This window comes from Coturnix japonica, chromosome 24, assembly GCF_054131305.1.
Source record: "Coturnix japonica strain WE chromosome 24, WE-NBRP24, whole genome shotgun sequence".
Lineage (NCBI taxonomy): Eukaryota > Metazoa > Chordata > Aves > Galliformes > Phasianidae > Coturnix > Coturnix japonica.
In genome coordinates, this window is record NC_140686.1 from 3,532,269 (window position 1) to 3,556,941 (window position 24,673).

At 41.5% G+C, this 24,673-nt stretch overlaps 2 protein-coding genes across 4 annotated transcripts; both read right to left on the minus strand.

The window, feature by feature from the left end:
* Positions 1–5,222: 5,222 nt before the first annotated feature.
* LOC146757050 (uncharacterized) lies at positions 5,223–7,003 on the minus strand. Its single transcript, XM_085523310.1, has 3 exons — positions 6,741–7,003; positions 6,191–6,375; positions 5,223–5,423 (listed from the first exon to the last, which is right to left on the minus strand). The coding sequence occupies exons 1-3, from the start codon at positions 6,817–6,819 to the stop codon at positions 5,223–5,225; spliced, it is 465 nt and encodes a 154-aa protein (XP_085379436.1). The 5' UTR covers positions 6,820–7,003.
* Positions 7,004–7,971: 968 nt separating this feature from the next.
* Positions 7,972–19,240, minus strand: LOC146757051 (uncharacterized). Of its 3 annotated transcripts, XM_085523402.1 has the most exons (5): positions 19,132–19,225; positions 13,460–13,608; positions 10,599–10,649; positions 8,196–8,229; positions 7,972–8,115 (listed from the first exon to the last, which is right to left on the minus strand). In XM_085523402.1, exons 1-5 carry the CDS (start codon positions 19,188–19,190, stop codon positions 8,013–8,015), a joined length of 396 nt encoding a protein of 131 aa, XP_085379528.1. In that variant the 5' UTR covers positions 19,191–19,225; the 3' UTR covers positions 7,972–8,012. The 3 variants fall into 3 exon arrangements, 2 of the variants coding, with proteins under 2 accessions (XP_085379528.1, XP_085379529.1); XM_085523403.1 differs by lacking the exon at positions 10,599–10,649 and having other exon boundaries at positions 7,976–8,115; XR_014936968.1 differs by lacking the exons at positions 10,599–10,649; positions 13,460–13,608 and having other exon boundaries at positions 19,132–19,240.
* Between the last annotated feature and the right edge of the window lie 5,433 nt (positions 19,241–24,673).

The window sequence follows — 24,673 nt, forward strand, 5'->3', positions numbered from 1 at the left end:
CTCCTACATTTTACAACTGAACAAGGTGAGGCACTGGAAGAGTCTTCTCCGACTTTGAATCAGGTCAGCTCTTGGCTGAAGCCCTGAAAAACCACAGCTTTTCAATCTGATAGTACCCATTAGAAAGGGAATCAATAGTGTCACACACAAGGCACACTAGACTACCTACTTGTTTTGTGCAGATCAAGGAGAACACAGCAACAAAATTAATAAAGAAACTTGCATCATACATAATCATTAGGAACCCAGCACCACCATTTGTGACCTTTAGGAAAGAACGAAAAGCAACAAAAGCTGCAGACCTTCTCTACCACAGCAGGCTAGGGTTCACAGCTAAATCTTAAACCAGATACCACTCCCACCACTTTAAGCAACCACTTAAAGCAAAGAAAAACACCCGAACAAATACATATCCAAAAAGTATACATAATGAACGCAAGAACCTCCTGGACTAATTAAGCAGGCCAGCAAGTTCAGTGTTCACTGCTGTTAATTAACATCAGCCAAGCACTTCATTGCTACAGCACATACTCACTGAACAACAGGACTAACAAGGAAAACAAAAGAAAAAGTTCACTTGTCTATAAACACAGACAAATCCAATCTATGAGATAGTTACCCTTGTTGTGCTCCCCTGAAACACTCTGCAAGCGTACTCCATGTTCAACTGCAGGTGGGAGAAACACAGGAGGAGATGCTTTCCTCGAACCTTCAGAACACGGCTGTACAATACAGTACATACGCGTAAGAATTTGTACAAAACAATTTTTTTTAAATAAAATCTAACAAAGGCTTTTGCATTTTAAATAAAAGGGCAAAAAAATCCTCACAATTCATCTAAACTATTCCATAATGTTGATTAAGGCTGGCAAATCACAGAGCCACACAAGAAATTAATACAGGAAATCAAGATGTTGATTGTGAACAAGAAGCTGCAGCTCTGTGTTGATTGAACATTGGCATCAAATTTGCACCTGGCATTCAAATATCAGCCCACATTGCTGGGGCACATGTCCCACAATGTTGAGTGAGTGCATCACTACGTTGCAAAAGCAAGATTTGATTTGCTTAAAGGCCAAAAAGGCAAAGCTGATAGCGATTAAGCTATCTAGAAAGTCTCGTATTTTTAAGAAAGGAGTGGGGAATTAGTTTTTTTCCCAACAACAAAGGCTAGAGGGGTAGTAGCTACAGACCCTGCTCACTCTCATCTTGAGAATTATCAGACAGAAAGGATAAACACAGCCAGCACACTTGGTGTCTGCTGAACATGATTTTCAAAATCGGATTAAGTCTATCTAGAGAAGACAGAGGTTCTATACAGAAAAATCTAAATGTCTGGGTTGCTCAATGTATTGGCATCCGTTAAACTCTGACTGGATCAGCAGAATAGATCTGAATAGTAGGAAAAAAAAAAATTCTCACAAAAATATGCCTGAGAAGTTCATAAGTTTAAAAGCAGCAATAAACTGCTGTATTAAAACTGTGCTAGAAAATCAACCCCAAAGCCTGCAGCCAGGAGGCCAACGTAAGTAGTCTGACATAACTTTGTCCCAGTACTATCTCAACAGAGAACCTACGCTACAGGTATTTCAATGACCCTCAGATACAGGACATCGAGCAGCAGCAACATGGGGTAAATAAGCCTCACCAGGGGCGGGGCTCAACTCAAAGGCAAGCTCTCACGTAGTTCTCATCTGGCTCTCCCACAGACCGGGGAGATGCACATATCACAGAAAGTACCTCAGAATCCCAGGGAGAATCAGACTCTTCCTTTTTCTCTGTTCCTACTGCTGGCAGAGCACCTACAAAAAAATGGACAAAGAGAGACACTGAGAATTTACTGCACTCCACTTTTATACCCCATCAGTCAAACAAAGGATCTGAAAGATGAGTAACAGTACTACAGCAAAGGACAAACCAAGAAATGAGTTACACTCAACGGTAGCTTTACACCCAGTCACATCACATTATTCTCTTTTCTCCTCTTCATTTCTTTTCCAGCAAAAGATGCATAAGAATGGTGGCTGACATGACAATGTCCCTCGTGTTGGGACAACGTTAAGGAAGAAACTCCAGCATGCTTCAGTCTCAGCATATGGACACCCTGAGTCATCTTCCCTCTTGCCTACACCTCCATCATCTGGCACTTACTATCACATTCCACTCTACAGGACATACCACAAAAGCACGATACAAAACAACCTCACACTAAGAGGAAGCTGCCAACACACACGGCTCCTTGCTTAGTGCTATCAAGGGATACCTCACCTGACCATGATTCATAATCCTGCAACTTCTGACCAGGTACATACATAAGAAACTGACATTTAGGAATGAAACAGAAGCTCACAGCTCCAATACAGTCCAGAACACTGCAAGCATTTTAAATCTTATCACTTCAAAGTCTAGTATCTTCTGACCACCAAACTCCCATCTAGAGCAGACCACAGTCAGTTCTCTCTTCTAAGCTACTCCATTATGTAAAACAAACTCAGGATTGACTCACACAGAAACGCAAGGAAAATTTACAGGAATGAGCCAGACAGGAGCAATGGCGTCCACTCTGGAAAACCATAACTGCTGATTCCAGCCTGAGTGCTGACTATTCACGCTTTTCCAAAATAAACTTTTTGCACATAAAATGCACTAAGAGAAAAGTGAATGCACCGTGAGTGCTGCTTCCACACCTTCTGAGCAGCAACTGACCAATAGCTACACGAGCTCTGAAAACATCTACAGCAACAAGATATCCTCTGGAGACGGACATACTATCTTCTGCTCTGAGACCCTGGGGTGAGTACCTAAGCACCCACCTCTCTCTGATCAGGTCATGCTCTCAAGCATACAAACGAGTAGCACAGGAGAGATCTCCTACATTTTACAACTGAACAAGGTGAGGCACTGGAAGAGTCTTCTCCGACTTTGAATCAGGTCAGCTCTTGGCTGAAGCCCTGAAAAACCACAGCTTTTCAATCTGATAGTACCCATTAGAAAGGGAATCAATAGTGTCACACACAAGGCACACTAGACTACCTACTTGTTTTGTGCAGATCAAGGAGAACACAGCAACAAAATTAATAAAGAAACTTGCATCATACATAATCATTAGGAACCCAGCACCACCATTTGTGACCTTTAGGAAAGAACGAAAAGCAACAAAAGCTGCAGACCTTCTCTACCACAGCAGGCTAGGGTTCACAGCTAAATCTTAAACCAGATACCACTCCCACCACTTTAAGCAACCACTTAAAGCAAAGAAAAACACCCGAACAAATACATATCCAAAAAGTATACATAATGAACGCAAGAACCTCCTGGACTAATTAAGCAGGCCAGCAAGTTCAGTGTTCACTGCTGTTAATTAACATCAGCCAAGCACTTCATTGCTACAGCACATACTCACTGAACAACAGGACTAACAAGGAAAACAAAAGAAAAAGTTCACTTGTCTATAAACACAGACAAATCCAATCTATGAGATAGTTACCCTTGTTGTGCTCCCCTGAAACACTCTGCAAGCGTACTCCATGTTCAACTGCAGGTGGGAGAAACACAGGAGGAGATGCTTTCCTCGAACCTTCAGAACACGGCTGTACAATACAGTACATACGCGTAAGAATTTGTACAAAACAATTTTTTTTAAATAAAATCTAACAAAGGCTTTTGCATTTTAAATAAAAGGGCAAAAAAATCCTCACAATTCATCTAAACTATTCCATAATGTTGATTAAGGCTGGCAAATCACAGAGCCACACAAGAAATTAATACAGGAAATCAAGATGTTGATTGTGAACAAGAAGCTGCAGCTCTGTGTTGATTGAACATTGGCATCAAATTTGCACCTGGCATTCAAATATCAGCCCACATTGCTGGGGCACATGTCCCACAATGTTGAGTGAGTGCATCACTACGTTGCAAAAGCAAGATTTGATTTGCTTAAAGGCCAAAAAGGCAAAGCTGATAGCGATTAAGCTATCTAGAAAGTCTCGTATTTTTAAGAAAGGAGTGGGGAATTAGTTTTTTTCCCAACAACAAAGGCTAGAGGGGAAGTAGTTATTCTGTTTCACTACTGTGCTAGAAAATCAACTCAAAAGCCTGCAACCAAAGGGCCGATACAAGAAGCTTAACCTAACTTTGTCCCAGTACTATCTCCACACAGAACCTACACTACAAGTATTTCGTTGACCCTCAGATACAGGACATCGAGCAGCAGTAATATGGGGTAAATAAGCCTCACCAGGGGCAGGGCTCAACGCAAAGGCAAGCTCTCACGTAGTTCTCATCTGGCTCTCCCACAGACCGGGGAGATGCACATATCACAGAAAGTACCTCAGAATCCCAGGGAGAATCAGACTCTTCCTTTTTCTCTGCTCCTACTGTGGTTTGGGCTTCTACAAAAAAAAAGGAGAAATACAGACACTGAGAAATATACTGCACTACACTTTTATACCCCATCAGTCAAATAAAGGATCTGAAAGACGAGCAGTAATTCTACAGCAAAGAACAAACCAAACAGTGAGTCCCACTCAAGGGTAACTTTACACCAAGTCACATCACAGTATTCTCTTCACTCCTCTTCATCTGTTTTCCAGCAGAAGATGCCCAAGCAGGACAGCTGACATGGCTACGTTCACCATGTTTGGATAATGTTCTGTGCAGCATCTGACCAATAGCTACACATGCTCCGAAGAAGTCTACTGCAACAAGCAGTGCTCTGGAGTCAGACAATGGAAATAGTATCTTCTGCTTTCACACCCTGGGGTCTATGCCAAATTACCCAACTCTCTCTGAGCTGGTCATGCTCTCAAGCCCACAGAGGTTTAGCAAAGGAGAGATCTCCTACATTCTACAACTGAACAAGTTGAGGTACTGGAAGAGTCTTCTCTGAGTTTGAATCAGGTCTGCTTTTGGCTGAAGCCCTGAAAAACCACAGCTTTTCAATCAGATAGTAGCATCGGAAAGGGAAACAATATTGTCACACAGAAGATAGATTAGATTAGCTTCTTGTTTTGTTCAGACGGCATCAAGGAGAACACAGCAACAAAATTAATAAAGAAACTTGCATCATACGTAATCATTAGGAATCCAGCACCACCATTTGTGACCGTTAGGTAAGAACGAAAAAAAACAAAAGCTGCAGACCTTCTCTACCACAGCAGGCTAGGGTTCACAGGTAACAGGAAAGTTTATCATCTTTGTGGATAATCATCATTTTACTTTATTTACTGAACATCAATACTTATAGAGGAGCAATCAGGATCATATTTAAACTCACTTCTCGCATAAGCTGTGTCTTCTGAAACTTTACGGACTTGATGTTTATTACTAGAAACAGAATGTTTCACATCCCCCAAAACTGTCGTTTGCAGCTTCCTTCTAGTATCTTCCTTCTCCTGTTCTTCTTTCCATTTAGGTGACTCCTTCTAAAACAGATTGACCAAAACAGCTGAAAAGCACAGAAATCAATATCTACTTCACCACCCATTAACAACTTGGAAAACGGTTTTCTTGGGTAAGACTTAAATGAAGCAAAGTGCAACATGGTTTCTAAAGGCCTACAATTTTTAGTGGGAATCTGCACAATTAAACTGCAGTGCCTCATGTTGTAAACTTCATCTCTGGCTATGAGAAGCACTTCCTTGTGTCAATCTAAATGCAGTTTCATTGATATTATTCAGAAAGTCTTCTTTCTGCCTCCATATCTCACAATTTCACTAGTTTCCTGCCCTCAATTTCATTCAAAACTTCCTTTTGTTTCTTCATTTCCAGTCATTACCTCATGAATTCTACTAAATGGCTACAACTTCTAATGGATATTATCCATTCCCTCAGTTTTACATAACAGAAAGTGCACAGATTCCAGAAAGAATGAAGTTTCCTGTCTTTCTCCTTCCAAAACTCTCCAATCTCATAATAAAAATATTGAAAATAATGTCTGAGTTTGGCTATGAACAAGATGTTTTCAGTATCAAAATACAATGATTGAATACAGATACGTGATTGAGTATTAACAGGAAAATAGTTTACTGTCGCTTCCCTGTATTACCCTTAACAAACTCTTCCAATTGAATCATCCCTGTACACTTACTTTTGTGCTTGAGGGAAATGCTGCCCATAGATTTTCCTCATATCTATTTAGGCCCAGGTTTTCACTTTCTTGTTTTAGTGTTTCATGGAATTTATTATGTACCTCTTTGCACTGCCCTTCTTCCTCTTCCACCAATTCATCTTCCTCAAGGTTGCCTGAATCTGAGACATCTTGTTTCAACAACTGTCCACATTCTCCTCTGCTCAGATTTGCACCTGTTGGTTTTTTTTGTTTGAGGCTTTTCTTCTGTGACTTAGGAATTTCAATTCTAGAACTATCACCACCACCTTAAAGCATGAGAAAGGGAAAGAGGAATATGAATCAAATGGGTTATATAAATAGCAGCAGGCATTTTACCCATTAAAAACACAGGAAAGTAGTCATCTGGGACTGTATGGAAAAGAAGCCAGGTAAGGGCAGGATGGGAGAAGGACACATCAGACACAAAGGCTTAGGAGGGGACTCAGTATGGTCATTTCCATTATCTTACTTATTTTATTCTGACATGACCATCTGTTCTGTTCTTATAACACTACTTTCCTCAATTACTACAGCCAAGTGAAAACAACAACAACAAAAACCGAAATGAAATTACTTAGTAAGTTTACTTTTGTATGTCATTGTATTATGAAGTACTTTCCAAATAACTTACCAGTATTTCTGAACTTTTGGGGAACATTCATTAACGATGTCAAGTTTGGCTTCTGTGGCTTCTGCAAATAAAAACACATTTTAAAAGAATTATTTGATCTGTTTTTGTTTGCTTTTTTGTTTTAAAGCAAATCCTTTACTTACATCAAATCTTGAACAGTAAATACAACCAGGCTGTCCCCTTTTGAAAGGACTCAGATACTTGCTAGATCCTTCAACTTTAATTACACAAACATTCCTCTCCTCTTGTGTACAAGTCAGTGACTATTCAAAACTATCTGTAAATGCGTAACAATTCTAAAAAGGTACTTTAATCTATTGGTAAAATACAACTACACTCGCAATTACTTACTTGTAAGTATGCACAACTCAAGTATCAATTAAAGTTCCTGAAGCTTGAAGAATAAATTAGTTAATATAACTCCACTTAGTGAAATATCTGTAAATTTCAAAATAATGCTAGAAATTTGAATCACTTCCCCTAAAATCAATGTAAGAAAATAGAAAAAATTTTAAAGTACACATGCTTACATCTCCAGCATTACAGAGTGTGCTGAACTAACAAACTAAAGTTCCTAATCACTGCAGAATCCCAGTGCAACAGACTAAATACTCCAGACGCCATTGAAAAAACTGGTAATCCTTTGGAACATTCATAAAAACAGCAGGATAAGCACATGGAGCTTATAAAGAGAAAAATCCAAATATTCAAAAAATGAAGATAGTCATACAGTGTGAGATTATATACAAGCACGGAATGTCATCCCACAGAAGGAAAAAAGAAAGAAAGAATAATTATTTGAGCAACTCAAGTATCGAACACTTGAGGAACCTAGTGAGGAAGGAAAGAGAACCAGGTGATGAACAATTTCACTAGATTTTGATAAATAAATGTTCTTTTTCATTATCGTGTTCTTTTTTCATTAATCATCCTATCATGTAAATTAGGGGAAACAATTGTGAAGTTTGAAAGAGAACAGAACAGGTTATTTATTAACTTATCAATTCCTAGGGTTGGCAAATCTCACTCAATGAACAACTAATACAATGTGGTAGTTTATCTTAATATCTACTCTTTTGCCTCAAACCACAAATCTACTGCATGTTCTGCCAAAGCAACAATTTTTAGGAAAAACTTACAGCAGAAGAAAGGTTGGCAGATGAGAGACTCTTCTTAAGGAGGAAAAAAAAAAAAAAAAAAAAAAAAAAAAAGAATTGGCTGGAAAAAGAGTTTCCTTCTATCTCATAGGAAATTGCCTTCAAATCACTTATTTTACACAACTATTTTCCCATAAAGGCACCATACCTTGGCTGTAAAATCCAGTTCTTCTTCCTCAGAATTATTCCAGGTGCCATTACTGCCCTCTTTTTCAGAACTTCAAAAACAACGAAAAGTAAGTACTGGTCCTCTCAAATAATTCCTCAAATAAGCATTTGGTATTTTTATAAGACTCACCTTGTTGAGTATCCTTCGAAAAAGTCATCCATTGCTGTTCAAATATAAATCGACATGTTGAGATTAGATTTTGCATACTAAAAATTAACCAATACAGACATTTAACATGAAAACAGCTCATAAGAGTACAGAAGCTGAAGTGGCCAATTCAATAAGAACAGCATGAAGGAAAGTATTTACAAAACAAATGCTTTTTCAAATTATACTGAAAAACAAATCAGACATATCTACAATATCTACCATTTTTTGCTGCCGTACCTTGCTATGGATTATAAATAAATATAAAGTATATTTATAAATACAAAGAAAATCAAAAAGCATACTCAGGAGCTATAGGTTATCCCTAGCTAGAAGAATCACCAGCATTTCTCTACAGTGAATCAAAAAATGATATACTTGAGACAAAAGGAGCATTAGCAGGGCATGCTATACTACACCCCCAAGTTTTTATCAGTTCAGTGAAGGTAGTAACTCACACCTAAGACTATAGGATAGGTCAGGTCAAAAGGGATCTCTGGAAGTCTCTCAGCCAACTACTTAAAGCCAGCTCAGCTTTGAGGTCAGGAAAAGTTGGTCAGGGTTTTATTCAGTCTAGTCTTGAACACCTCCAAGAGAAGGTTCACAACTTCTCTATTTTGCCATCCTTATCATGGCAACACTTTTCATCTCCAGCTAGAAACCATCTTGCTTCCATTTATACCTCTTGCCATCTTCGCTTCCTGTCAAGTATCACAGGGAAGCATCTGGCTTTGTCTTCTCATCTGCATTGGACGCTGCAGTTAGGGCCCTTCAAAGCTGCCTCTTCTTCAGGCTAAGTCCACTTTCTCAGCCCTCTCTCACAGGGCAAATACTCCTTCACAAATATGATGGCTCCCTAGAGAATTAGCTTGCTATTGATCCATCGACCTCTCACGTAGAAGGAACTCAAAATTACAGCCAAGGCACAGTCAAGTGAGTGCTAAACAGGGGCTGACAATCTCTTCTCTCAGTCTCCTGGCTTTGCTACTCTTAGCACAGTGCAAGCTGCAGCCCTTAGCTGCCAGAGCACCCTGCTGCCTCATGCTCAGCTTGCCTTCTGACAGGTCTGTGTCCTTTCTCAGCAGAGCTGCTCCCCTGCCATGCAGTCCCATCATGTTTTGTAGGAAGGGGCTTTTTCACCCCAAATGGGTCTTGGTATTTGCCCCCGATGGATTTCTTAAGATGCCTGCCAGTCTATTGCCCTGGCTCATTGAAGTCCCTCTGAATGCCAGCTCTGTGCTGAAGCATATCCAACAATCGCTCTTACTTCAGATCATTAGCAACCCTGATGAGAGCGCCCTGCAGTAAATCCTTCAGGTCACCGTTCTAATGAAAACTGCAGTCTAGGAACACAATTTTTGAAGCGCTAACACCTCTTAACAACTAAAACATAATAGAAGGACTTTCTGATTCCCAGCACAGAAGGGAAAACAGACATATCTGATCTCCACATAGAAATCATAATTCCTGAAGTTTCTGAACTGTTAAATATTATAACAAAAAGAAGGGTTACTACTAACAACCTACAAATGAGTGTTCAAATTTTGCCTTTCCTAAACACAGTATGCGAGAATATTCCCTGATCTGAACACAGCTTTCTGAGATGCAGTACAGTATAAATGTTCAAAGAAATCTCATGTAGAAAAAAGCTAGAGGCTGAAACTTCCCATCTGAGGGCATCTTAAATGGTTCAAATGCTAACAATCTGATTTTTGATGTTTTCCACTACAGAAAACACAGAATATTCTTAAATGCTAATGGAATCCTGCTGTATGTAAAGCTAAATAACTAACTCAGTACTATGACTCTATCTGCTAACTTTCCACGCAGAACAGAAAATTGCTGCTGTGTGGAACAGTTAAACTCTGGACGAACGACTTCAGTTACATCTTCAATGAGTACCACTAGAAGTAAGGAAAACAGCTCATTAAATTACCTACACTTTTGCTTTCAACATATAAATACTGCCAATGATCCTGCTATCCTTTAGAAGGTGAGACAGGAATTTGATGAGATAGCTTTCAGCTAGACCAAAACCACAGCCATGATGCACTGACACAGAAATGAGATCTAGTCTCCAGGGACCCGTTTCCACTTTAACTGAAGCCTATATCACCATTTCTGAGCAAGAGGAGAACAGATTACAAAACAAACAACCCCAAAACCAACACTATCACAAGTGATAAAAGCAAATGCTGAATTCAGTAATAAGGGACTCATGCAAAACATGCAAAGAAACAAAAGCTGCCCCAAATCCACTCTAACTCATAGATCTTAAATCATCAAGATACAGATCTGCAAGATAATAAGCACCTATGATGAATAAGTATTTGTGTATCACAAGACATGTGTGGTATTTAAAATACTGCTGTGCAGAATGAATACCTTCACTCGATTCTCCTGTTCTCAGAGTCTGCTCAGGGGACCGTTGCATTTCTATATCCATTAAGGGAAAGGCATGGAAAGGACAGACAACAATGACATCAGAATAAATGCGGAATCTCACAAGTTTGGAAAATACAAAAAGCACACACACAAAGCTACAGCACTGGGAGAATGTGCTGTGACTATGACATGCATTTGTGTGCATGTGTACATCTGTGTGTCAAAAGAGAAACTGTGGAACACTACCTTGACATCAAATTCTTTCACAATAAATCTGTTACTTTTCTCTGGAGCAGAAGGTTGTCCTACTTACATGGATTTTATCACATACACATGCAGTGCTGTGGAAAAACAGCTACTATCAGAAACATACACTTAAGAGAAAGTTTAAAAGAATCATAGGATGGCTTGGGTTGAAAAGAACCTCAAGATGATTTCTCATCCCTTCTGGCTTTTCTCTGTTTCCTTAAGAGGGAATACAGGAAAAGTTTTATCTGACCTCAGGAGATAAAAATCACACAGAAGTGATAATTTACTTTTGTAAAGAGTTTTACAATTCTGAGACAATTCCTCTAATCATAGAAACACTAAGGTTGGAAAAGATTATCAAGTCCAATTGCAAATGACTCAGGGAAACACTGAACAATACACTAGTATGTGCTGCAGTGGCCAAACATAGTGTCACTGCAAACATACTAGAAACAGAAATAGCACAACTACTGTTTTCCTCAAAAAGAAATTGTTACTTAAAATCTAAGAGATCGGTCATTCAATACGTTCTGGAAGCCAATCTGTACGTGATTAATAAAAGGGTTCATGTTCTGACATCCAAATAATCATGAGCAAACTTGTTGAAAAATGCTGACCTGTTCAACATTCTTCAGAATCTCCTCTTCTAATTAGAAGGTACAAAAGTAGCAGAAAGGATAAGGTCAAAATTTTAGATAGCAGAAAAATAAAACAGAAGAGCAAAAGACAATAAAAGAATTCCAAAGTGGGTATTTCTCTGGTCTCTCTCTCAACATCCCGGCTTCTCCTCTAAAGGACACTTTTAAGACTGTTACTGTGGCATATTAAAAGGACTCTCATGATTCAGGGTGTGGATGCAATCAGAGACTGCAGAATTAATTCCAATATTGTTTCTACTACGCTACTGAACTTTCTCTCTGCTCCCTCCTACTCCTCATGCTGGTGTCATCTTTAAGAGACTGAGCACAGGGAGAATCACAGAATGGTTTGAGTTGGAACAGACCTTTAATATCATCTAAATCCAACTCCCTGCTATAGGCAGGGACACCTCCCTCTAGACCAGGTTGCTCAAAGCCCCATCCACCTTTGGCTTTGAATGCTTGCAGGGAGGGAGCATTTACAACCTCTCTGGGCAACCTGTTCCAGTGTCTCATCCCCCTCACAGTAAAGAATTTCTTCCTGATATCTAGTCTAAATGTACCCTCTACTTGGAAGAAGAAACCCTCAAATCACATATTTTAAATTAACCCAGGCCTGTTAGTCCTTACAATGGGGTACCAGAGCAACTATCTACGTGCATGGAAGGTAGCAACTGAGTGGATTTGGATAAAAAAAAGTATTTCAATGATTAAACCAACTGTATCGAGCCCCACTGAAAAACAAGCAAACAAAACTTCAAAACCAAGCTACGAAGAAACTTTTTCAACCACTCTCTAGTTCAAAGTAACTGCTCCTAAGTCAAAGGCAACATCACTTGGGTCTAAAATCTATACTTCCATCTGGGATAAGTCCAGGAAGAAAAAATATGCCATGTATTCTTTGTTCATATTTCTAAGTCTTTATAATAAAAAAGTAATGAATTGTGTTTGAACAGTCTGCTGCCCATCTGACACATGATTCTCACAAAACCCTTAAAAATAAGGAACAAATAAAACCTCGTACGTTGGGGCTTGAAACGTAAACTGCAAGGCAATCTCATTCATACTAAAATAGCAACTTTCTAAGATTCATTTAGGGCAATTTGAGCTTATAAACGCTGCCTGGATTTTACAAATTCATTGAAGGAATGTATTTCTTTTATTTACAAGGCAATGAGAAAATGTAACAGTTTTTCTGGATCACAAAGTCTTTCTCAGTTGTTTTTTTTTTTCTTTTTTAAATAAAAGTAATTGAAAAAAACATTATTTGATTATAAATCAAACCATGTCCAAAAAGATACGGTGTATACAAACAATGTACTGTTGTTGCTTATGAAGTTATTTTTCCAAGACAATTTTTGTTACGTCTCCACAACACAAACAAAAGCAATTGTAATTGAAGGTGAGAAATTATGTCTCCCAAAAAAGGAGCTTTATGCAGGTGAAACTATTAAAATTAAAACAAAGTGACAGAAATCCAGTGGTAATCAACAAAAGATGCATCTTCTTGCAATTCATCTGCTGCTTCGCTGCTACAGAAGATAAAACTACTATTTGGGATGAAACTACAGCTTTTGCAATTGGATTTTCTGAACAACAATCTAAATGAGCATCTCTAAGAAAAATTGCACACCCATAAAACAAGGCTACTTTAACCTATTTTGTTTCTTCTCTTCCCTCCTCCCCCTTGCTAAAGGGACAATTTAAATAAATGGGCAACTTGATGTGCTGAAAGTGACAACTGTATGAGCAGATGGATGTAGTGCACACAAATCACAACTGTCCCCACAGCCTGTGGAGATGCAGTGTAAACTAGCAGCAAGCAAACACATTCATAACACTTCTTATTACAGTCCACCTGATGCTTCCACTGAAGTCCACACTGAGCACGGTGAATTTAAAAGATGCAAACCAACCTAAGGAAGGGGCCACCACGATTCTGCCCATTAGCTCTACCACAGTTAAGTATCCTACCTCCTCTGCTCGAAGCAGCTGCACCCAACGTAAAGCCAGCAGCTCTTGCCTGGTGAGGAGTCACTGGCACAGGGATGCCTCCTTTAGCACCTGCAGAAGCTTCCCCTGCATTCTCATGGTCTGCATATTCTGCCAGTGTTTTACTAAGACTATGGAGAGCAAAAAAGGAAATGCATTTGGGAAAAATAATCCCATAGCTACATAAACACTTAATGGGATAATAAGAGCCTTATACTATCCATCCTAAACATAACATAGTTTTGTTATTTTGTATATGCAGTGTTTCTTCCTGAAGTTCACACCTTATTGCCACTCTTGCCAGTATCAGTACAGCGCAGGGCCTGCAGTCACCTCCCTACCTCCCCAGACCAAATCCATGAATCATTTGCTTCTCATAGGCCTCAGATGAAAATACTATTTTATAACAACTCTAACCACGTTAAGGACAGTGAGACACTTTAAGTCAGTGCTGTGCAGTTCTACAAACTTGGCAAATACCTCTAATGAGGAGGAATGTCTAACGTGCAGCCTGAGGTCTTCGATACCACAACTAAAGCAGATCTAAACCTGAAAATACTTACACCAGCATGTTAGTGTAAACCCTTACCTTCTCTAGTGTTAACTACGGCTTGCCATAGCATCGTGGCAAGTCTCAAAACCACAAACATGGGGAAATAACGAATGGCAGGATTTTCAGAGTAGCCTATGGTCAGCACAGCTTGGGAATTCAGCTCTCCTAGGCCCTCCAGGAAAATGTCATCATGCATTTTCCTCACAGAATTACTTAACTAGTCTCAGGAGCTTGCAAAACCCACAGAGGTTTTTAACTAGCTTACTGAAGCAAAGGCTTGAAGGTTGTCCTGAGGGGCTTCATTCGTTTTGCTTTGTTGCTGAGCTGTGGTTTCCAGTCTGTCACTTCCAGCCTTGAGCCTGAAAGAGAGACAGGCCTTGCTGTGGACATTCACAAGAGCACAACTTCTGAAAGAGCAGTCTTTATGGAGGGAAACTGACAACTTCTACTTTCAAAAACTCTCCCAGCATGGAAAAAGCAACTTCTTGATTGGCAGCCCTCCTAATTACAGGTTAGTAAAACAAGGCAACCAACTTTCATATCACTGAATCTACCCTGCTGAAACGATGCTCAGTGTGCTACAGCAACCTGAGCTCATGCCCCCACTGTAACCTTAAGCTGCTCATAGGAGCAGACACGGAATGCAGCAGCCCCATTCCTTCCCAGTCACTGTCATAGCTGAGTGCACGCTGAAGCATCCTGAGCTACAGAAATGTCCCAGAGAAGGAATCAGCTCTCCACTCTGGGTTGTTACAGCAAAGACCTGAGCACCACTCTCTGGGAACTACGTGGAAACTTAGGACGGACATGGAGAAACCTCAGAGTCCAGAGCTTTGATGTGAGTATATGGCTTGTGTTGTCGTGTAATTTGGTGCCTGTTTACATTAAACATCCCCAATATGGCTGCAGTCTTTCATGTGGCACAAGCTTAGCAAAAGGGCCAATTCACAGTTGGGCATTGAAGGCAGGAGCTTGGGCTCCTCCTAGAATCAGGGATGGGGAGAATTCAGAAATACCCATTGCTCATCCACTGTTAGGTTCATGTCAGCTTCAGTGCAGAAACCTGCAGGGGGAGCAAAGTGTTTCTGTGTATCCACTAGAAGGCTGTTTCTAACACACTGCTTTGCCCCTCCAGCTTGTGAAAAGCACCCAGGCCTGCTAGCAGCATTATGTACCTTGAACAGCTGGCCTAGAGCTTAAGTATTTCAAGGTCTCATTGTTCAGAAGCATAAGGCAGAGGCAGCAGCAGAGGGAGGTGGGTCCAGAGGTGACAAGCCTAGAAGTAAGCAAGCCAAGAAGTAAGCAAGCCAACAGGGGTCCCTGCACATCCTTCAGAGAAAGTACCTCAGAGTACTGGGGAGATTCAGTCTTCCTCTTGCTCTGCTCCTGCTGCGGGCAGGGCACCTATGAAGAATGGACAAAGTGAGACACATTCAGTCTCTTGCAGTGAGTTTTCCTAAGTCTGTTAAGCCCTGTCATCAAAGCTTTGCCATGCTCTCTGTGGGGAAGTGCAGCTGCAAGCTTTGTTAAAAATTGGTGTTATCTAGCTTTACAACGTGAGTTTTCCAGTTATCATGTTCTGTGTTTTTTTTCAAGATTGTAATAGGGCCCTCTGTCAAAAGAAGCCCAACTCTATGCAGAGAGATGTGCATAATCAGGCAGAGCTTTCTAAAGAACAGCACCTGTTGCAGAACGGCAGGAGAAAAGCAAACGATCACACCTGTCATTGACATATGATCAGCTAATCTCGTTTATTCCTTGGCTGCGTGTACATTTATAATACGGATAATTAGCTCATACATATTGCAAAAGTGGAGCTCATCATTGGTTCCCAATTACATACCATCCCCAAGTATCTTTGCAACTTCTTGTTATCAACCTGAAAGCTACTCCCTTGCTGAGTTCACAGAACCATGGCTAGTTTCTCACCATCCCAGGGCATCCTGTTGTTCTCACTGTCCTTGCAGGTGGTATGGCTGCTTGATTAACTGCACCGTGTTTACGACCCTTCTCAGCTAACTAGCTGTAAAAAACACTCTCTACATTTCCCCCGTTTTCTTTTAGGCTGAAAAGGCTCAGTTTACCGACCGACTAACCATATTTAACAAGCAATTCAGTTCATTTGTTCAATTAGTTCTCATGTAGTTTTATCCTGCCCCGTAGCTGCTGCTCTGTGAACTCCTTATCTTGATCCATGGCTGCTGCTCCATAAATTCTTCTTGTATTACAACAATTTCAAGATACTGCCTATAGAATAACAACACTACTTATATTAATAACATAACTATGATAACTCAATCAAGGCCTTGATTGACAATACTCTGAAAGTGAAAAAAGAGACAAGTCAAATACAACATAACAACATTACTGTTAAACCCACTAAAAAGAACAAATATGTTTGTACTGCAACCTAAGTTTCTGCAACCTGAAAATAAATCTGTGAGGGTCCCATTGTGTTAATCTGTAACTGATTTGGAAAAGTCTTCAATTTTCATATACTCTGATACATTGATTTTTTAATGACCACTAAAATTTGTGCAATAAATGCTTTTAAGATGCTCATAACCATGCTCTACTGACTGAGTTATCCGGGCTAATAATTGATTAATGATCGCGCAATTTAATGGAATAGCATGTCAAATAGAACCAATTTTAGAGGAAAAATGTACTAGAGTATCACTAGGGGCATTATTACTTACTGACCCTTGAGAAACAGCAAGCCATGTTGGTGTTGGATGTAACAGGCGGTGCCAGCAGGGCGTCCCCTGCTTCAAGGTGCACATTTCCTCTCTCACCCATCACAGATTCTCTCCTGCATTCAGGGTCTGAAGGATTTCTTCCAGTTGTACACCATATCTGCGTGGCCAGTACGTGATACAGAGCCCAAGTGCAACACCTGCTTGGAAAACAGAATAAACTATCAAATTTAGTTCTATTAGCGTGCACTTTTGTCTAAAATGATCACAGAGGCTGCCTGCAGTGAGTGGGGAAAAAGGCATCATTAGTCTCAGGCAATGTGATGGGGTTACTTCCTGCTAGCAAACATTTCCAGGCTGATTAAGAGAGGTGCTGGGAAGATATCCAGGGCCTACTGACGCGAGAACAAAGAGGGACAGCAAACTTGCATTTCAGTTGCCTTTGCCCGCCTGCCTACGAAAAGAGCCCTCAGCCTTCAGTACTGCTGCACTTGCAGGTGGGGGGGAGTGAGGGTCACGAAGCACTGGAACAGGCTGCCCAGGGAGGTGGTGGAGTCTCCTTCGCTGGAGATATTCAAGACCCGCCCGGACGCCGAGCTGTGTGATGTGGTATATGGAGCCTGCTTTGGCAGGGGGGTTGGACTCGACGATCTCTAGAGGTCCCTTCTAGCCCCTACAATTCTGTGATTCTGTGATTCCGGGAGGGACGTGAAGCCGACCACTTCATGGCCCTGCAATTGCCAGCCCGAGCCAGGCACTGTATTGAGCAGCTACTGAAAGAGGCAGCAACACTTATCAAATGTTTGTTTCGCTTTTATTTACAACAAAGAGAAGCCAAATGCATCCAAAATACATTTCAATATGAAATCAAAAAGGCGGAATACTGGTAATGATTAAAGACACAGCTTCCTTAGTTCCCCTCTGGAGTCCATGAAAGGGAAAGCACAGCCAGGCCTGAAAACCGCACCACACAGTGTGTGTCCTTTGGTGCACCTGTGAGGACGCAATCCAGGCGATTCTGCTGTCCTTTGTGCCTTTCTGCTCAAGCCCTTATCGTTTCTTTTTGCTTTCCTTCTTGGCTTTCTTGCTCAGCTGAGCAGCACTTGCCTTGGGTTTCTTCACTGTCTCCCAAGTCTGATACTCAAAACCCTCCGAGTCCTGCAAGAATCAATTGGGAAACAGTCAGGGAGCTTTAACCATAGCCAAAACAATTTTCATATTCAGTAAGTGTAACATACTCTACTTTTTGCAAACCGTAACATACTCAAATATAATGGACACATCTATTTTATAGATGCACATCCAGATCTATGAAGTTATTTACTTCTGCTCGGTACCCTTTGCAGTCCAGTTTTTACAAATACAACCACTCTTATGAATGAACACCCATGGGTAAAATACTTATGTGTAGGAGGAGTTAAACTGCTTAGTAATTTAACAAAAGAAATAACAGCTAGATCTCCTCTGAAACAAAACAGGTGGTTCCTGCTCAGTGGAACTGAAGACAGTAATAACAAGGGTTCTGTTTTGAGAAGAATTTACAAACATTTCAGTTTTTCAAGTTGAACTTCTGCGTCTGTGGGCTACAGACACATTTTAATAGTGTATAGCAGGCAGACATCAGCTTAGAAACAAACACTTGAAATCTTACAGAGAATTTTGAGCAGAAGCCCTTTTCTCAACTTTCAAATTAACACCAGACACATGAACAGTATACGTGAGAAGATGTCAATGAACACATCTTCAAAATAGCACCGTTAAACTTGGTGCTGTTACCAAAAAGGTTCAAACTCAACACTGATAACTAAAAACCTAGCAATAAATTTAAAAGTTTACCTAGCATTTCCATGAAGGATAGCATAGTCCTCAGCTGTCCATCCATTAACGTCTTTATGGAAAATTTCAGCACCATAGCGAAGAAGCATTTCTACCAACTTAAGCTCCCCACCGGCCGCTGCAGTCATAAGTGGGGTTCTACAGCATCCAAAATACAAGACAAACCATACAATTTAGTCAGACATTGTAATTATTTTAATTCCCATTTGCTCAATCTCAAAGAAAAATAAAATCACTTTATGAACAGAAAAAAAAGCTTCTATATTAACAACACTTGCATACAAACTTGGCATCAATTTGAAAAACTCTCTCTGGCATAACAGCAATGTTGCTGGCACAATAGCAATTTTCCTGCCACAGCGGCTACCAGAAACAATGTTTTCTTGCAGTTTTCAATGCAGAAAACATGCAATAATGCATGTCACCTGCCAAGCTGAGACCTGCTTTCGCCAGTCACTCAACGAGCTCTTTCTCTGTGTCTTTCTACTTCAATGCTCATTCCCATCCCTCCCATCAGTCCAACCTGAAGACAACTAAGGTGACCTGCAGAGTTTAGACCATCTCCTCACCTTTCACACGGATCTCGAGTGTGAACATCAGCTCCTTTTTTAAGAAGGAGCTCTACCATTTCTTTGTGATTTTCAGAGATAGCAAGAGTAAGAGGAGTACATCCGTCCTGAAAGAACAGAAATAATTCAAGTTAAAAATCAAAAAGAAACAAACAAAAAATCTACAATAAAAATATCAATGCAACTTTTTGAACTTCTCTATTGAATCTCGAAATGTACCTTATTCTGAGCATTGATACGGGCACTGTGCTCAATTAACATCCCTGCTAGAAATGTGTTAGGAGTTACAGCAGCTAAGTGAAGGGCAGTGTTGCCACCAGCATCTGCCAGGTTCGGATCAGCACCATGCTCTAGCAGGATCACTGCACATCTTTCTTTCTGGCATTGTACTGCCTGGAAACAACACACACACACACACACAAAAAAAAAAAGGTAAAATTTCCAGCAGTCATATTTCACTGTGTCACTACTACTACAACTTCCCATTCCTGGAATATAAAAGCATCTGCCAAGATTAGCTAGCACATGCCAAAGCCACACTGATTACAGCATGCATGCTTCTACACAGACTTACTTAAAGAATCTGGAAAGACATCATTTAATACATAATCAATAATTCCTACTTGCAGCAACATAGTATGTTCTACTTACCTTCATCAGTGGAGATCTGTTATCACTGTCAAAAAGATTTAGCTTACACTTGTTTTCTACTAGAAACGTAACGACATCCTCACGTCCATTTGCACAAGCAAGATGCAGTGGTGTCCTAAAAGTGAAACGTGTAAATTGAAACAGACAGCTAAACAAATATTTTCACTCTGTGGTACATGAACAGGGCAAATTGAATTTCTTTATCCCAATTACCTCCCAAAATAAACAAAATCAAATAAAAACAAGCTTATTCCATTACCAGCGTGCACCAAACCACGTCGCTTAGTACAACATCTACATGTTTCTTGAACACCTCCAGGGACGGTGACTTTACCACCAACCTGGGCAGCCCATTCCAGTGCACAACCACTCTCTGGAGAGGCTTATCCTAGCATCCAACGTGAACCTCCCCTGGTGCAAGCTGAGGCTGTTCCCTCTTGTCCTAACAGCTCCCATCACGGGCAGGCTGATGAGTACCCTCCATAAGACCAGCTTCCTCCAAGGCAGATAAGATGAGGACGAAATAACAGGCAGAACGTCAAATAACTCATCATGCCTTGTCACAGACATGGAACAACTCGAGAGTGACTGTTCCCACTGAGAAATTCCCAAATAAGTATACAAGATCCTTCACCTCCGAATAGAAGCCTGACAATATTGATCTGAGCACTGTATTTATTATTTATTTAGCACAGTGTACTGCAAAGAGCTCGAATGAGTAATTTAACTGTAACAAACACAACTTTGTGCAGGAGCCCCTCCTCACCCAAAAGCAGCCGTTACCAAGCACTGGGGAATATGACAACCTAAAGGAACCACCATCAGCTTCGCAAGCAAGAAAGCCTTCATGAAGCCAGCAGCCTTATCGCTGCCCTTTCTCACCAGCCCCCAACAGAGCTCCCAGCTCGGAGGAATGCCGAGCAGCCCTACGAGGGATCCAGGCCGGGAGGGCACATCGGAGCGGCCTCTACCGGCCGTCCCAGCCACGCGCGGCCCCCGTTAACAGCAGCCCTCTGTGCCCAGGTCATGCAGCGGGGATCCCGGCCCGGCCCGCCGCCCTTACCGCTGCGCCTTGTCGCGCTCGTCGATGTCGTGCTTCTTCAGTCCTTGCTGCACCAGGGCCAGGTCTCCGGCGGCGGCCCCTCGGTGCAGCTTGGTCAGCTCCTTCCGGCGGATCTCGTACGCACCGGCGGAGCACGCCGAGGCGGCGCTGCCGGGCGGCGGATCCCGTTTTTTCTTCTTTACGAAGCTGAGTATCTTCTTCATGTCGTCTTAAAACTCTGCCGGGCCGAGCCCCGAGCAGGACGCGGAAACACGGCGCACGCTCAGGAAGCCGCGGCCCAACCCACAGGCTGCAGGGCAGCCTCAGGCTCCCAGCCGGAGCCGGGAGCCCCACGTATGCGTTATACGTGCGATATTAAGCGATGCTAAGCGATATGAAGCGATAGTAAGCGATATCAAGAGGATACACACCCGCGGAGAGCAGGAGTGTGCGCGTCTGTAGGCTCGGCTGCCTCAGAAAGCGGTTGGCAACGGTGTGTCCTGGGGCCGTTGCCTTTGGAATAGTCACGGGGATAACCGTCTGCAGGGTTATTTCTTGCCCTACTTGTGGGTATTATTTAATAGGGATCTCAAAGCACGCGTTTTTAACCTGTTACTAAACCAGTTGTCAGCTTTCTGTCTTCAGTTTTCCCATCTTCCCCTCCCCTTTTTATTTTTCTTCAGAAATTGGTATTTCCTGTCACAGTTCCTCATATTCTCAGTGTGTTCTCTTTGGTAATCTGGAGCTTTCTCTAAGAACCATTGAGCAATTGCTATTCCTGTTGCTGTCTGCGTGAGGTGATTCCTCTTCTCTTACCCAGTACTAGATCCACGTAGCACAGTAAGATTTTCAAGTAAGGGCTTAAGTGTGGCTTAAGTGTTGCGTAAGCATTGGCATTTGGGTTAGTCTGCTAAAGACTCACCTTTCCTTTGACATAACAATACGGCTGGATAATTTAGCTCACAATCCTTGCAGCTCTGAGGTACAAAATGGCAGTCTGAAGCTCTCTTTTTGCAGTCTTTATTTTTCCCCTATTAAATCACTGTGTGTATTTTGCTTATTGAAGAGTAACAATGGCAGTAAAGGCTTGTGTGCTGCGTGTTGTCTGGTCATAGAATCTTTTAATCATAGAATGGAATGGCCTGGATTGAAAAGGCCCACAATGACCATCTAGTTTCAACCCCCCTGGATATAGCCACATCCAGCCTGGCCTTGAATGTCTCCAGGGATGGGGCATCCTCAACCCCCTTGGGCAACCTGTTTCAGTGAGTTACCACCCTCTGTGTGAAAAACTTCCTCCTAATATCTAACCTAAACCTCCCCTGCCTTAGTTTCAAACCATTCCCCTTGTCCTATCAGTATCCACAGGTGATTTACTACGCCTGATTTGCAGCTGATGTGTTTACAAGCTGGGAAATCTGGCTGGGCAGATAGCATGTTTCTGCATTGCTTGCTCCAGGGCTTTGAAGAGAACTGGGCAGTTGCAGGTAGAGACTATAGCAGCTCCAGCTCTGTCTAGGTTGGAGAGCTGGAGCTGAGGTGGTGCTTTTGATGTTACACTCTTGCTTCCCTATGCAGCCAATGTGTATGCTTAAATACAGTTTTGCTTGTTCCTGGTCCAGTCTGAAGCTCTCACACTGTATCTCATGCACATGGTCTGTTAATCCTCAGCTGGATTAACAGCTAGTTTCTATTGATAATGCTGAAAGAATTCCTTTTGGCTTACTCTAAATGAAAAAGATGCAGCTATGCTTCCCATTTTAACAATGAAAATTAAGAATAGGTTTCAAGATTGAAAAAAAAAATATATCATTTATTTGCTTTCTTTATGACTCCATTTTCAGTTGACATAAATACATGACTTGCAGATTTTCAAATGGAATATATGGAGTTGCAACTAAAAGTTTGATCATGTCTCTCTACCAGACCTCTACAAGTCTCATTTTACCAGAGAGAAATATCCTCCTTCTTACTTGTGTCACCGCTTCTGGCAGTAAATACATTTGTGAGTGACTGTTTTTCAAGGCTGAAGCACAGGAAGAGTAAAATTTCATCAAAACTGTGATCAAAACCTGGAGTTCTCACTGAGAATGGCAATCACTGCCATTAAAGCAGCCTCATGTGGTTGTTTCACAGAAACAAGATCACATATCCCACTAGTTTTGTGGGTTTTTTGGTCTCTTTTTTACATGCTTTAATAATAAAGACTAAAAATTAAGTTTTGTTATTTTGTATATGCAGTGTTTCTTCCTGAAGTTCACACCTTATTGCCACTCTTGCCAGTATCAGTACAGCGCAGGGCCTGCAGTCACCTCCCTACCTCCCCAGACCAAATCCATGAATCATTTGCTTCTCATAGGCCTCAGATGAAAATACTATTTTATAACAACTCTAACCACGTTAAGGACAGTGAGACACTTTAAGTCAGTGCTGTGCAGTTCTACAAACTTGGCAAATACCTCTAATGAGGAGGAATGTCTAATGTGCAGCCTGAGGTCTTCGATACCACAACTAAAGCAGATCTAAACCTGAAAATACTTACACCAGCATGTTAGTGTAAACCCTTACCTTCTCTAGTGTTAACTACGGCTTGCCATAGCATCGTGGCAAGTCTCAAAACCACAAACGTGGGGAAATAACGAATGGCAGGATTTTCAGAGTAGCCTATGGTCAGCACAGCTTGGGAATTCAGCTCTCCTAGGCCCTCCAGGAAAATGTCATCATGCATTTTCCTCACAGAATTACTTAACTAGTCTCAGGAGCTTGCAAAACCCACAGAGGTTTTTAACTAGCTTACTGAAGCAAAGGCTTGAAGGTTGTCCTGAGGGGCTTCATTCGTTTTGCTTTGTTGCTGAGCTGTGGTTTCCAGTCTGTCACTTCCAGCCTTGAGCCTGAAAGAGAGACAGGCCTTGCTGTGGACATTCACAAGAGCACAACTTCTGAAAGAGCAGTCTTTATGGAGGGAAACTGACAACTTCTACTTTCAAAAACTCACGTTACTTAATTGCATTCCCTTCTATTAGAATTCAAAAAATAGCTTTTTGAAAGGAACATGCACACAATTCTCCCAGCATGGAAAAAGCAACTTCTTGATTGGCAGCCCTCCTAATTACAGGTTAGTAAAACAAGGCAACCAACTTTCATATCACTGAATCTACCCTGCTGAAACGATGCTCAGTGTGCTACAGCAACCTGAGCTCATGCCCCCACTGTAACCTTAAGCTGCTCATAGGAGCAGACACGGAATGCAGCAGCCCCATTCCTTCCCAGTCACTGTCATAGCTGAGTGCACGCTGAAGCATCCTGAGCTACAGAAATGTCCCAGAGAAGGAATCAGCTCTCCACTCTGGGTTGTTACAGCAAAGACCTGAGCACCACTCTCTGGGAACTACGTGGAAACTTAGGACGGACATGGAGAAACCTCAGAGTCCAGAGCTTTGATGTGAGTATATGGCTTGTGTTGTCGTGTAATTTGGTGCCTGTTTACATTAAACATCCCCAATATGGCTGCAGTCTTTCATGTGGCACAAGCTTAGCAAAAGGGCCAATTCACAGTTGGGCATTGAAGGCAGGAGCTTGGGCTCCTCCTAGAATCAGGGATGGGGAGAATTCAGAAATACCCATTGCTCATCCACTGTTAGGTTCATGTCAGCTTCAGTGCAGAAACCTGCAGGGGGAGCAAAGTGTTTCTGTGTATCCACTAGAAGGCTGTTTCTAACACACTGCTTTGCCCCTCCAGCTTGTGAAAAGCACCCAGGCCTGCTAGCAGCATTATGTACCTTGAACAGCTGGCCTAGAGCTTAAGTATTTCAAGGTCTCATTGTTCAGAAGCATAAGGCAGAGGCAGCA

Bases quoted from the DNA above. Each gene is read 5' to 3' on its own strand.
- LOC146757051 (XM_085523402.1), bottom strand. From the start codon at position 19,190: ATGGTAGAGCTCCTTCTTAAAAAAGGAGCTGATGTTCACACTCGAGAT. The intron at 13,609-19,131 runs GTGAGGAGATGG...TGCTCTCCATAG, and splicing joins ACTCGAGATCCGTGTGAAAG to TCTTAGTAAAACACTGGCAG. The intron at 8,116-8,195 runs GTGAGTCTTATA...TTGTTTTTGAAG, and splicing joins TTCGAAGGATACTCAACAAG to TTCTGAAAAAGAGGGCAGTA.
- LOC146757050 (XM_085523310.1), bottom strand. From the start codon at position 6,819: ATGTGTTTTTATTTGCAGAAGCCACAGAAGCCAAACTTGACATCGTTA. The intron at 6,376-6,740 runs GTAAGTTATTTG...TCATGCTTTAAG, and splicing joins CCAAAAGTTCAGAAATACTG to GTGGTGGTGATAGTTCTAGA. The intron at 5,424-6,190 runs GTACATAATAAA...AATCTGTTTTAG, and splicing joins AAGAAGGGCAGTGCAAAGAG to AAGGAGTCACCTAAATGGAA.